The sequence below is a fragment of the Triplophysa rosa genome, linkage group LG10 (assembly GCF_024868665.1).
Source record: "Triplophysa rosa linkage group LG10, Trosa_1v2, whole genome shotgun sequence".
NCBI lineage: Eukaryota > Metazoa > Chordata > Actinopteri > Cypriniformes > Nemacheilidae > Triplophysa > Triplophysa rosa.
Genome location: NC_079899.1, coordinates 3,746,716 through 3,760,865, shown reverse-complemented (window position 1 = coordinate 3,760,865; position 14,150 = coordinate 3,746,716). Strand labels below are relative to the sequence as shown.

General features: G+C 41.0%; 1 protein-coding gene across 2 annotated transcripts; it reads left to right on the top strand.

Moving 5' to 3' along the window:
* Positions 1–50: 50 nt before the first annotated feature.
* On the top strand, positions 51–13,018 carry vps39 (VPS39 subunit of HOPS complex). Of its 2 annotated transcripts, none has more exons than XM_057344436.1 (24): positions 51–595; positions 909–974; positions 1,053–1,117; positions 1,233–1,275; positions 1,426–1,520; positions 1,652–1,747; positions 2,144–2,236; positions 3,827–4,010; positions 4,175–4,295; positions 5,096–5,216; positions 5,318–5,447; positions 5,729–5,871; positions 5,940–6,080; positions 6,166–6,307; positions 6,547–6,633; positions 6,761–6,834; positions 6,914–7,130; positions 9,595–9,723; positions 9,804–9,906; positions 10,429–10,474; positions 10,558–10,707; positions 11,424–11,558; positions 11,856–11,947; positions 12,056–13,018. In XM_057344436.1, the coding sequence occupies exons 1-24, from the start codon at positions 523–525 to the stop codon at positions 12,132–12,134; spliced, it is 2,625 nt and encodes an 874-aa protein (XP_057200419.1). In that variant the 5' UTR covers positions 51–522; the 3' UTR covers positions 12,135–13,018. The 2 variants fall into 2 exon arrangements, with proteins under 2 accessions (XP_057200419.1, XP_057200418.1); XM_057344435.1 differs by having other exon boundaries at positions 1,649–1,747.
* Positions 13,019–14,150: the final 1,132 nt, after the last annotated feature.

Here is a 14,150-nt window from a genome sequence, read left to right as displayed (position 1 = left end):
TGCACGGGCTTCTCGTACAGTGTTGTTTTTAATGGTACTCTCGTGAGTCACGTGATCGTCACGTGCTTGACACAGCAGCTCCAGGAAGCTCGCGCGTTTCACTGTCACGCGCTGAATCTGTCAGAAATCGCTTGGAATTCACCAACAGATCAACGCTTCAATCCGGTGTACACCACATCACAACAATGGGTTGAGATATGCTTGAACTCCATGTTTTGGGCGGGTTTGCAGAGCGAAACATGGAAGCTAACTAGCATCGCTCCTATGACAAGCGGAAAACAACAGATTTGAGGGATTTTTTCTTTCTCATTATTAGACGTTTAGAGCACAGAACGATGTGACGGGGTGATTCCGGGACAGTTTACCTCAGTCAGACCAAAATGCTCTATAAAAGCGGAACTGGATAGATAGGACTGCTCTTGACTGGAATTGCTAACTTCTGACTGTTTATTGTTTTCTCAGTGATTTAATGTTAATGTCACTATAGTTTGGGTGTGTTCTACACTAAATAAAGTCTTCAGTATGCATGACGCCTATGAGCCGGTTCCTATTCTGGAGAAATTACCTCTTCAGATCGAATGTCTGGCGGCCTGGGGTGAGTTCAGCTCCTTTTACATTCACACTAACTGCTTTCTGCCCTACTTCATCATGACTGTGTGGCATAATGCAGTGAGCTGCCTACAACAAGTTTTTTTGGACTGTTTAAAGAATATGCAGTTAAACTGAATTTATTCACAGACAGTGTTGTGTTATGCGTGTTTGACATCTCTACAAAATATCAAAGTTGACGTTTACCTTTATATTCAGAGGTGTGGGATCAGTCAAGGTCTTTTACTTGTTTAGATTAAAGCAATGTCCTAAATTGCGTTATAGTGCCTGTCAGTGTGATGGTCATTCTGTGTTTGCAGATGATTGGCTCCTTGTTGGGACCAAACCGGGTCACCTCCTGCTTTACAGGATCACGAAAGATGCAGGTGTGTAGTCGTTCTGCTTTTTTAATGTTTGTCTTCTGCGTGTGATTTATGTGGTTTCATTGTCAACTTCTGTTACAGGTACAAATAGATTTGAAGTTACCTTGGAGAAATCCAATAAGAACTTCTCAAAGAAGATTCAGCAGGTGTGTTGATTATAGCTGGATAGTAATTTTATGCCACCCACAATGTAAAATCAAACTAAAATGAATTTGCCGAAATATCATTCGTGCCTTTCTGATGATCTGTTTTCACTCTCAGCTGTTTGTGGTGTCCCAGTACAAGATTTTGGTTAGTCTCTTGGGTGAGTATTTTAATCTTGAATGGTCACTCTGATGTATATTTTAAAATTGGATGTGAGGAATATGTATGTTAAAGATTGTTACTTTTTAAAGTGTGGTGTTACTTACAGAACATTCGGTGTCATCAGACTCTTCTGCTTCTTCCATTACAGAAAATAACATCCACGTTCACGACCTGCTCACGTTCCAGCAGATCACAGTGGTGTCCAAAGCCAAAGGGGCCACACTTTTTGCCTGTGACTTGCAGGTACACAGCACACAAAGCTTCTGGCCTGTTTATATTATTATTCATAAGGGCTTAGTAACATTCCTTATTTCTGCCTCCACCTCTCTCTCTCTCTCTCTCTCTCTCCCTTCATCACTTTTTCTCTACAGCAGTCCAGCTCAGGTGAGGCCAAACTGAGAATGTGTGTGGCAGTCAAGAGGAAAATCCAGCTGTATTACTGGAAGGACAGAGATTTTCATGAATTACAGGTTGGTTTGGGTCTAGATATGGAGAACAAGTAACAGGGTTTAGCAGTAAGTTTATCATGTGTGCTTCTGCTTTCCGTAATCTTACCAAAGTTGTGTTTTTGTTTAGCCTAATACTCAACACGATGGCAACACATTCAGATAAAAAAACCTTGTGACAAATATTTAGCGTAGTTCATGAATTCATGTACAGTAATAATGAGGATGGTTTTAGTACCATCCATTGAATGAATCTTAAACTGTTAATAGCATTGACATGTCATACTTTTTTTTAAATTCACTTAAATTTGATGGGGAAAAAGTTGACATTCTTCACATTTTATAATCTTTACGTAATCTCATCATATTCCAGCAAAACTGGATTATTGAAACCTAAATGATATTTGCTCACTACTGCAGGGAGATGTTGCCGCTCCAGATATTCCTAAATCCATGGCTTGGTGTGAAAACTCAATATGTGTGGGTTTCAAACGAGACTACTATCTCATTCGGGTAAGTAAATGTACAGGCAGTAAATTCATTACATTTACATTTATGCATTATACTACACATTTGTTTCTAAACATGGGTTCAATCCCTGGGATTGAACCCATGACCTTGCGGTTGCTAGCACTATGCTCTAACCACCAGGGGCGTGTCTAAAAGGGTGGCACAGGGTGGCACCGGCCCTCCACAAAATATGCTTTTCCCCCTTGTGCCCCCCCAACAGCACAGACTGATCAGAGTATAACATATGCAGGAGCAATTCGGGTGCATTTAAATCTCACACGCTGTACTGATTTCATAATCTGCAGCGCCGTTTGAAGTAGAACACACCTACTCACTGTCTGGCTCACTACCAATTATTTCCCGTATATTTACGACACCATTGGATTAGAATGCTGTCAATTTAGAATTGCTCAACGCCATTGGATTAAAGTGCTGTAAATTTTACAATGCTCAACGCAATTGGATTAGAGTGCTTTCAATTTCACAACCAATGCTCAACATCATTGGATACGCTATATACAGTGGTGACGCGGAATACACACAGCTCAAACAGAAGCGCGATTTCGCAGGCTGCAGACCACGTCCATGTTCCTGTAAGTATTAAATTAAGTATGAAATACGTTAATGTATGGTGAAAGCTTGGTTGTGTTATTCAGCCGCAATGCATCAGCACCGCTTAAAATAGAAATCGTTATGTTACGTTTCTTCCTGTTGTTTCAAAGATTAAAGGTACAATCACTGCAGTAACGTGGTAAAGGCTGAAATGTACGTTAGGGTTTTATGAATGTTAGCGTTCTGACACTTGGAATTTTAAGATGTAGAATAGTAAAATTGAATAAACAAACGTTATTGCGTGGTAGGGTCTTATATATTTTTTTCGTTTCCAATGTCCAAGAACAGCTTCACGTTTAAATTATTTTGTCTTTAATCAGAAGAAAATATGGCTATTAAATATACTATTTGAGAAGTATTGGTGATTAAGTTAGAAGTTTGTTTATTTTTAGACATAATGTTGTAGAAAAATTAAAACGGGCACAAAGTCAGGCACAGCAGAAGGACATTTAAGGTTTCTTCAAGAAGAAACCATGTCAAAGACAGGCATATGTAGTACAGTGCAGCACAGGTCAGAGCCAGCCAGAGAGGGCTAGTGAGAACTACACCAGCAGCCATCTATCTGCAGCAACAGGTGAAAGTCAGAACATGAGCAAATTTTACAAAAAGTTCATACGATACCACTTCATAATCATACATTAACCATTTAAAATGACAATTGAAAAGAAGTTGAGAACAATTATTGTCTGTTTAATGTTTTTTATTTATAAAAAGAGAGATGGGTTGTCCAGGCACTTGTGCAGTGCCATTTTTATGTCATCCCACTTGTGTTGAGGCATATGACTTTTCCCATGCCCCCCCTGACTGGTTCTTTGTCCTCCCGTGCCACCCCATTAAAAAAATCCTAGAATCGCCCCTGCTAACCACTGAGCTACAGGAAAGCATGTTTAGTAAATAAAAATAACTGTTATTTTTCAATATATTGATCATGAATGTTTCACATTTATTGAGTATTTTGTATCTGCATTTTCTTTGTGTCAGATGGATGGCCGTGGCACTGTAAAGGAGCTCTTTCCCACAGGGAAACAGCTGGAACCATTGGTCGCCCCACTGGCTGATGGGAAGGTGGCAGTGGGTCAGGATGACCTCACGGTGGTCCTGAATGAAGAAGGGGTCTGCACTCAGAAATGTGCCCTCAACTGGACAGACATTCCTGTTGCAATGGGTATGATGTCACTCTTAGCTGGTTTTCACTTTAGCTGGGTCCCCATTTTGATAATTTGTTTTTGCAGCTTTTTGACAAATAGTTCTGTATGTGTAACGGGGATGTAGATGCTGTGCGTGTATACTTGACATCAGTCTCACAGGTTTCTGATCTCTGTTTCTCAGAGCACCAGCCACCGTACATCATCGCGGTCCTGCCGCGGTACGTGGAGATCCGCACGCTGGAGCCCAGACTGCTGGTGCAGAGCGTGGAACTGCAGAGACCACGATTCATCACTTCAGCCGGGTAACAGCTTCACACATATCAGAACACTGACTAAAGAACAGTTTTTACATTCTGTAGTTGTACTGCTCTGTTAAGAGCTCTGATGCTGAAGTGAGTTTCCCATGTTAACTCATATCTAGGCGCGCATATTCTGCATGTTTTGAGTGTTTGAGCAGAATTTCAGGTTGGGCTTCTTTCAGCCTGTCCAAAAATATTTCACTTCTGAGACGCAAGGATAATTGTGAAAATGAGTTTTGAATTCGTATTATTGAATAGAAACCACTATTTTCAAGCTTCTATCTCGCTCAGTTCTTAAAGGGAAGTGTGTAGTTTCTATGTCACCAAACAGAATTGCAAAAAGAGTGACCTCGACACTCAAGCTCAACCCAAACTCAGGCCATCTCCTTGTTATGTCTGTTGTTACGCACCGAACCGCTTCCGGGTCCAAACGCTCTATCAGATGCCACATCAAAAAATGCTTATAAACCTCTCTATAAGGAAATCCTAGATGACAGCCATTTTTAATGAATTATTAAAAATATATATATATTTTTTTTTTTCAAATTGTATAATTTATAGATGATATTTTGTTTGATATTATTTATTTTTATCCCTGGTGCTTAATTGTTATGTTTAACCAAAGATTTTCTGTAATACTTAATCTGGGCTATCTGTGTGATGGGCAGGAGATTTACAAAAGCACCTTTATAGATCGATTGGTTCATTTATTTGTTGATTCATTGATTGAGGCTTTTCTGTGTGGTTGAAACATTGAATATTTATAAAGGACATGCTAACTCGTTCTTTTCTTTCTGACACAGGTCAAATGTTGTGTATGTGGCAAGCAATCATTTTGTTTGGCGTCTGGTGCCAGTGTCTATAGCCAGCCAGATCCGACAGCTGTTGCAGGACAAACAGTTTGAGCTGGCGCTTCAGCTGGCGGTGAGGAATTCACATCATGCATTTGCTGTTTACGCATGTGAACCTTTTCGTGCCTCTTCCTTCCATTTGTCTAATTCAATAATTCTGCATTATACTCACAGAAAATGAAGGACGACTCGGATGCAGACAAGAGACAACAGATCCATCACATTCAGAACCTGTTTGCCTTCAATCTGTTCTGTCAGAAACGCTTTGATGACTCAATGCAGGTGTTTGCAAAGTTAGGCACAGGTGAGATCTGCAGAGTTGAGATGACAGTAAATAATTGACCAGTGTAAATGTATTGTGTCAGGATGGACAGACCTGTTAAATTATGTTTAAAGTGACCATTTACCCAATCTCATGCTGTTCCAAACATAAATAAGAAGAGACTTTTATCCAAACTGATGAAAGGCAGCTCCCTGTCAAGGGGTTACAGTTACAAATATAGTTCAGCAGATGGCGCCACTGGATCAGACTAGTCAGACAAATGCATTGTGTTATGAGTTTAACGCTCTTGTTGTCTCTTACAGATCCTACTCATGTTATTGGACTGTATCCAGACCTGCTTCCCACTGACTATCGTAAACAGTTGCATTACCCCAATCCTCTGCCCACACTGTCTGGAGCTGAACTGGAGAAAGCTCATTTGGCTCTCATAGACTACCTGACACAGGTGCTCACGCTGTCACAGCAGAATGAGAAGTCACAGTGTTCTGGTTGTTAACTCTGTGTTTGGTGTAGAAACGCAGTCATCTGGTGAAGCAGCTGAACGACTCTGATCCCTCCACCACATCTCCTCTCATGGAGGGAACACCGACCATCAAGAGCCGCAAGAAACTCCTTCAGATCATCGACACCACACTGCTCAAGTGTTACCTCCATGTAAGACCTTCTCAAATGTTTCACTATTATAGCTAAAAATATAAGCCACAACTTCCCAGAGTTTGGCTTTTGTTGTTTTATACAGACCAACGTGGCCTTAGTGTCGCCTCTCCTGCGACTGGAGAACAATCACTGTCACATAGAGGAGAGCGAGTATGTGCTGAAGAAAGCCCACAAATACAGCGAGCTCATCATCCTCTATGAGAAGAAAGGCCTTCATCAGAAAGGTGAGCGCCTCTGTCGAACATCCCTGTGAGCCCGCAGAGCTCTTTATGATGTTTGTCATGTGTGTGTATGTGATTCGCCCTTCAGGATGCATGTGCTCCGATGTTTACTGAGCTCTTCTGCTGATTGAACACTAATGAGTTCCTGCTTTCTATAATAAATAAAAGTCGGTCCTGTTCCATCACTTTACAGTAGTGGTCTAAATACTATTCTGTAGACTGACAGAAGTGTTATTGTCCAGCTCTGCAGGTTCTGCTGGATCAGTCCACTAAAGCCAACTCGCCTCTGAAGGGTCATGAGAGGACAGTCCAGTATCTTCAGAGACTCGGTGAGATTATCACAAATACACACACATATTAACAGAAACATTCCTCGGTCAGTGTTATGTAGATATAGCTGAAATCTCTCACACATATGATTTAAGTCCTCAGTGACATCCGTCTTTCTCTATATAGGTGTTGAGAACCTGGGCATCATTTTCGAGTTTTCTCCATGGGTTTTGAAGATATGTCCAGAGGACGGCCTGAAGGTGAGACACGCATGTGCTGACTTTATTTTTATGTCACGTAGGTGTCGCCCTCGAGTTTCTGAGATTTTGCTGTTTTCAGATCTTCACGGAGGACCTGACGGAGGTGGAGACTTTACCCAGAGATAAGGTGCTGAACTTTCTGAAGGAGGGTTTTAAGGAACTGGCCATCCCGTACCTGGAGCACATCATATACGTATGGGAGGAGAAACGGGCAGAGTTTCACAACGTTCTGATTCAGCTCTATCTGGAGAAGGTGCAGGGTCTCATGAAAGAGTATCTGAACTCACTGCCTGAAGGTGATGCGCTCGACTGTATGCTCCATTACTACATACTCGTACTGTATGACTGCGACCAGTTTTAGAGTGAGCACGAGCGTTTTTTATTTTTACAAGTACTCGCGCATGTGCGACCTGACAATTTGGATTTTTTTCTAGTAGTTATATCTCATGTGAAAAGACGAGTAGATTTAGAGCCCACCAGTGTAGGCCTGTGTGTGAGAGGGGGAGAGTCCGGAGCTGCTCGGCTGGGTGACTGATGTTTCTCGCTGTCGTCGCGTCGGTCACAGCTCAGCTCATCATTGACAAGTTTACAGACACAACGTGAGCGCATTACTTCGATTTGCTGTTTGCTGTGACAGATTTTTTGAGCCTGAGCGATTTGATATTTGAGACGTTTAAAACAAAACTAACCGCGGAGGAGTTCAGAATAGGCCATTTATCTGTTGATTATTTGAGACAGCGCTGAATCATTTCCAATCCGTCCACAACAAGAATGAACGACAGGCGAATGCTCTTGTTAAGTTTTATGTGAAGTTATCTTTACATTGTGTTGTGAACATGATGAAAAGTGTCCTTAATACACAATAAAACCATCATGAGCAGAACGTATTAAGACGAGCCCTTTCGTTTTGCTTTAACACTATAAACAATAAAATATATACTTTTTCATATAAATGACATGCTCGTTTTCTTTTGGGTCAAATGAATTCAGTACTAATTTGGTCTGTTGAATTCAGTTTAAACGGTCTCTTTACTTAGCACTTAAAGCCTCTCTGAAGGCACTGCCTCTTTTTAAATGATGAGCGGAACCAAACCACTGTCACCTGCAGTTAAATGCATAGACGGGTAGTATTTTTAAACTATTTTAACACATTTACACATATTGACATTTCTGTACAAATGTAGACGCGTTTCACAGAATTCTGCAGATTTTCCCAAAATTTTTGCACTTAATTAAAGGTGTGATGAACTAGGTTTGTTTATTGTTTTATACTGTTGTATGAGGTCTACTTATGACGTTCGCGTGGTTTTTACATTCAAAAACATCAAAATCAATAAGTAATAGCCTATTTTCTACCCGCGTTTTGAGGCCGGCTAGACAAACGATCGGTTTTAATTGGTGTTCCACCATGAAGACTAGCAAGTAAACGCCCACTGCTATGATTGGATAGCAGTTTGCGTAGTAAACTTAGTTAGAGCCTTCTGTGAATTTGGTTAGGCACGTAACATTAGGTTACACATTGGGCATATCAAGCGATCTCTAACAAAGCAATAGTGACGCATAGTACAAATATGTTTTACTCACATAAGATTGCTGCGCCATTCCTGTCAGATCCAATATTGACGGCACAGCACTGCTTTTTAATTTTAGTCCCCGCAAATCCATCGTCGACCTCTGCCTTGTTCACAAAGGAATCCGCGGCAATGTTTTACCCACGTGAGCTGGAACGTCTTTAAAAACAAACTTCAACCACGCATTACTAATGTGGGAATCCGAAGGAAGGTTATGCGGCGACTGTGTTCTTCCACAACCAGGCACTGACTCCACAATATTTAGCGATCTTTAACGACATGTTTATTGCTTGCTCGCTCTATCTGGTTCCGCGCAACTTGTGTTACTTCAGTACTGTGATGCGCGAACCAGTGGGCGGGGCTAGAGAAGTAGTCGTTGATATTTTTCTAGTGCATAGGTGCATTCCAGGACCTGGCGTTCGCTGAGCCTGGTTTCAATAACAGTTGTAATTTCAGTAACAAGGGCGTTTTCTGACACTTACAGGATGTTTGCTTGAATACGATTCCCTCTTATACAACAAAAGCTCGGGTTAAAATTGAGGTCTTAATTCATCGCCCCTTTAACAAAAAAGTCTGCAGATTCCGTATGATCCTGGTATTGAGTAATGTCATATCCCTCTGAAATGAAAATGAAACTGCACATTGTAATTTCTGTGAGTTAAGTCTATTTATTATCAAAGTATTTGTCAGTAATACAGCTATTTTGGGGAAAATGTCAAGAATTGCATTGCAGGCTCATTTAAGGTGTGCCCCTAAATTTGCTGTTTGCGCTCCTAAAAATTTCAGTAAGGGGCTAAAAAAAGTTAGTCTGGAGCCCTGCGTATGACCTTGAATACTTTCCAGTAATGTCACAATAAACACCTGAAATGATTTCCTGGGTAAATCTGAATCAAGTATGTTGAAAAACTCTTATTAATCATCAAAATAATTCTCAGATTATTTAGTATAAATATATTCCACTTCTGGACTATAAGTCTTTTAGCGATATTCATTTCTTACAGTAGCTGTTTTGGAGAAGTTTGTCCTGTTGTTCTAGCAGCGGTTTGGATCTCAAGTCTTTTTATTTGATGTGTGTCACTCATCTAGTTCTGCCCTTCTGTTTTATCTTAAACCACAGGATCAAACCGCTGCTGTTTGTCATGTGTCTTAAACTCTTAATTCTGCTTGATTTTCTCGTTTGCGTGTCCAGGAGTTCCAGCCGTGTCTGCAGGTAAGGAGGACGGGGAGCTCGGGGAGTTTCGCAACAAGCTTCTGTCGTTTCTGGAAATTTCCAGCAGCTACGAGCCAGAGAGACTCGTCAGCGATTTCCCGTTTGACGGTGAGCGCAGCGGTCAAAGACAGATGGTGTTTGGTACTGAAAGAGAGCTGAAATAAACTGCGTGTCTGCGTTTGTCTCAGGTCTGCTGGAGGAGAGAGCTCTGCTCTTGGGTCGGATGGGCAAACACGAGCAGGCTCTCTTCATCTACGTTCACGTTCTGAAAGACACACACATGGCTGAAGAGTGAGTATCAATCTGTAGTCCATCGCTTGAAGTTAAAAGCCGTCTAATGAAAAGCAGACTTGCTTTAAAGAGTTCTTTTGTTCTGTGACATGACATATTTGTTTCCCAGCATCTTTTTACATTAACATTCATTCGCATAGCAGACAATGTTATCTAAAGCCACTTACACATGAGACCGCATTACAAATCTGGCCTAATCTATGAAGCATCTGTTGCTTTTAAGATTATTTAGGCTTGAAGATAAAGCATATCATTTTCTTCAGCAAAAAAACATTACTGACCAATAAGATGAAGCTTCTGAGTCTTGTTCCTGGAACTGGCATTCAAAGGGACTTGAGCTTGATAGTGTTGTTAGTGTCAAATGAACAGAAAACATATAGGCGAGCAAACATAAGTTATGCAGAAAAAACTGTTACAGACAGAATGGGATGTATTTGGAATAAAGGTCTATTAACTGTCATTATAATCTGATGTATATGTGTCTTACTGCTCAGCCGTCACTAATGTTGTGATCTTCTTCAGGTACTGCCACAGTCATTATGACCCTGACACTATCAGCCATAAAGATGTGAGTTCTGCTCTTTTCATCTTCACGAGGGCAAACCTCAGTGAATGTAGCCGTATCTCACGACAGGTGTTTTCTGTCTGCAGGTGTATCTGTCTCTGCTGCGCATGTATCTGTCTCCTCCAGACGTGCACTTCTTGGGTCCCATCAAGATGGAGCTGTGTGAGCCACAAGCCAATCTCCAGGCGGCCCTGACAGTTCTTCAGCTTCACCACGGCAAACTCAACACCACCAAAGTGAGCGTCCATCCACAGATACTAACACACACTCACACACCTCTGTTTTGTTATATATACTGCCCGTCCAAAAAAAGTCACACACTAATATTTCGTTGGACCGCCTTTAGATTTGATTACGGCACGCATTCGCTGTGGCATCGTTTCGATAAGCTTCTGCAATGTCCAGAGTTGCATTCATTTTTCGCCAAGATCTTGTATTGATGATGTGAGAGTCGGACCGGTGCGCAAAGTCTTCTCCAGCACATCCCAAAGATTCTCAAAGGGGGTTAAGGTCTGGACTCTGTGGTGACCAATCCATGTGTGAAAATGATGTCTCATACTTTCACAATTTGAGCCTGATGAATTTTGGCATTGTTATCTTGGAATATGCCTGTGCCATCAGGGAAGAAAGAACCCATTGATGGAATAACCTGGTCATTCAGTATGTTCAGGTAGTCAGCTGACCTCATTCTTTGGGCACGTAACGCTGAACCTAGAACCTAGACCTCCAATCCAATGGGAGGCTCTTACCTATTTGCTTCTTTTTGGACGGGCAGTGTATATTAGGACTGTGCAGTAGTTTTGTTTTTATCTTTGTTATTTACTCTCTGTTGTACTGTCATCTTTTTTGACGTTGGCAGTGAAACACATTTTGACATTCAAGTGCAGATCCTGGACAGAGATCTCATACACAAATGATTTAATGGCGTTCTCTCATGTCTGACTTTCCACAGGCCATAAACCTCCTGCCAGCCAACACACAGATCAGAGAGATCCAGGTGTTTCTGGAGAACGTGTTAGAGGAGAAAGCTCGACGGAAGCGCTTTGATCAGATCCTGAAGAGTCTCCTGCAGGCCGAGTTTCTGCGAGTATGTTCTACTGATTTTTATATATACAACCATAAAGTGTAACATATTTGTAAATTGATGTAAAGTTGCACAGAAATATCATTCATCGAAACTGAATCCAGACCTGTCTGTATAGTCGCCAGAAGTGTTTTCTATAGACTGACAAAGATTTTCTCTACTTTTAGTTTTTGACCACCAAAACCCAGCTAGTGATGTTTATATCTGACCTAATAATTCTCTAATAAAACAAACGTTTGTTTCTAACTAAATGAAGACACACAGTTTTATCTAATATAAATGATGAAACTCTTTGTGCAGGTTCAGGAGGAGCGAATCTTTCACCAGCAGGTGAAGTGTGTCATCACAGATGAGAAGATCTGTCGAGTGTGTAAGAAGAAGATCGGTAACAGGTGAGGATTGTTTATGTGAAGCTCCGCCTCTTACATGTTTTATTGCTCCTGACAGTTTGAAGTGTACGTGTGTGAGTTTTTAAACGTGTGTGTGCTCGACATCTCCAGTGCCTTTGCCAGGTATCCCAACGGTGTGGTGGTTCACTACTTCTGCTGTAAAGACCGCAGCACGTGTCCCAGCGAATAGGACGGCCCGGAGATGCTCGACACGTCGCAGCTGAAGGCAGACACCTCACGTCTGCATAAAGATACCAGACTCTGAAGCTCTGGAAATGAAGGTCTGGATGTCTTTTCTCTCTAGAAATGACAAAGGCACATCTGTCTGATAAAAAATATGTAGGAATTCCTATTATTCCTAATAGTGTAGGAAACTAAATTCAGATTGTGAAACTGTTACTACACAACACAAACTTAAGAACAGCTTATCTTCTCTTCTGTACTCACAGAGAAGCTTTTCATCCAACACAACGCTTTGTCCGATGCCTTCAGAGGGTCGGGGGTTTGTAAGCACCCTGTGCTTTCACATGACTGTTATTTTACGCTGGGCTTGTAGGCGCTGTAACTTTCTCCTTGATAAAACTCTTAATGTGTCTCTGCTACAAAAAGAGTCAGCACAGACACACAGCACGGCCATCTGATGGAGGAATAAAAGCGTTGTCTAGTTTCCATGAACTCCAACTTTCCTAGTGCGGTACATTGAAGTTTAAAGAGAATGTGTTTACAGCCAGAACTGGATGTGTAGCGCTTTTTAAGCAATGCCAAACATGTTGGTTGGTATTATGTTTTTTTTCTAGTGTTTTGTATGATTTTGGAGAGCAGTAGCATGACACTTTAGTTTCTTTTGGTTTAATTTATTACACACAGTTAAAACGTGTGCTTCGGGTTATTAATGTTTCATCTACGTGTGCGATCAGTATTTCACTGGCTTTCTAAGTGTTCTGCAATACATCTGTCTATTTAACACTCTTATGAGATGCTCATCTCTGTGTTTAACTGTAAATCATGAGCTAAAGTGTTGTCCAGACCTGAAGATTGTACAGCTGGAAGTCACTTCTAATAAATATGCATCTTCTCTAATGCACAGCGTCAAGTGTCATTTATTTGAACAAAAGCTTTTAGATTAATAGTTTTGCACATTTGTGATCTGATAGCATTAAATCTCGTGCACTGTGCACATACGCGTTTTCATCATAAGCACATTCAGTATTTGTTGTCGTCTTAGTCAATATATCTTCACATAATCATTCAGAAACTGTTTTCGTGGCGCAACGTTTCCGTAATTTAGGAATCGAGTTACAGTGGATCTGTCACAGCCCAAACTGCAGCATCCGGATGAATAAGAAACCAAGGTTGAGGACAGATCTCCACTTTGGAAATGTATGTATATTTGTGCATAATCTCTCCCCTTACACTGCCTCCAGCACGAAAGTAGCACGGTACAGTTTTTTCACGTGGATGGATCGCGTTTGTGCTGTACAGATGCCGTGTAACTTGATAACTGAACGACCATCTCTGAACAATTGTGTGAAGATATTATGACAAAACCGACAACAATCAAAATACTGAATGTGTTCATGATGAAAACGCGAATTTCGCAACAACCAACACCCTGTGTGAAAATGAAAGTGCAATCCCAAATGTTCAACCTGTTAATGTTAATGCATTTAGGGGAAATTACAATTGAATTTTCATTTTGCTACTGTTTTGCTTGACTATCTTAAACATATGTAATTAATATGGGGAATGCATTTTTATTTCAATTTTGCAACTTAAAAAGCGTTAAAAATATCTATTTAAATGACATATTAAAACTAGTGTAGGAACTGACATACAGTATGTATTGGATTTTCGTTTTGCACCTAATGTTGCACAAATTGAATTATTTAAAATGTATATTTAAAAACAATTGCATTGTCATTTTACATACTGCATTGCCATTTTGCGTATTGCATTTCAAATTGAAAATTGCTACCAATATGCTTCCATAGTGGAGCGGAGGCGGAACATGGAGGGCCCTGAGGGCTCTCACTAAATACTTGGGCTGTGTCCCAATTCGGGGGCTGCGTGTTTTGAAGGCTGAATTTTAAGACCAATTGTGTCACAGCAGCGCGACTGAAGGCTGGTAAGGCTGTCTCGATTCAAAGGTTGCTTCAAAAGCAGCCCCAAAATGTGACCTTATTTTCCGGGGGTCTCACTAAATCCT

Coding starts and splice junctions, on each gene's coding strand:
- vps39 (XM_057344435.1), top strand. CDS start 523: ATGCATGACGCCTATGAGCCGGTTCCTATTCTGGAGAAATTACCTCTT. Junction 2,237..3,826: donor GAGACTACTATCTCATTCGG/GTAAGTAAATGT, acceptor TCTTTGTGTCAG/ATGGATGGCCGTGGCACTGT. Junction 4,296..5,095: donor CGATTCATCACTTCAGCCGG/GTAACAGCTTCA, acceptor TTTCTGACACAG/GTCAAATGTTGTGTATGTGG.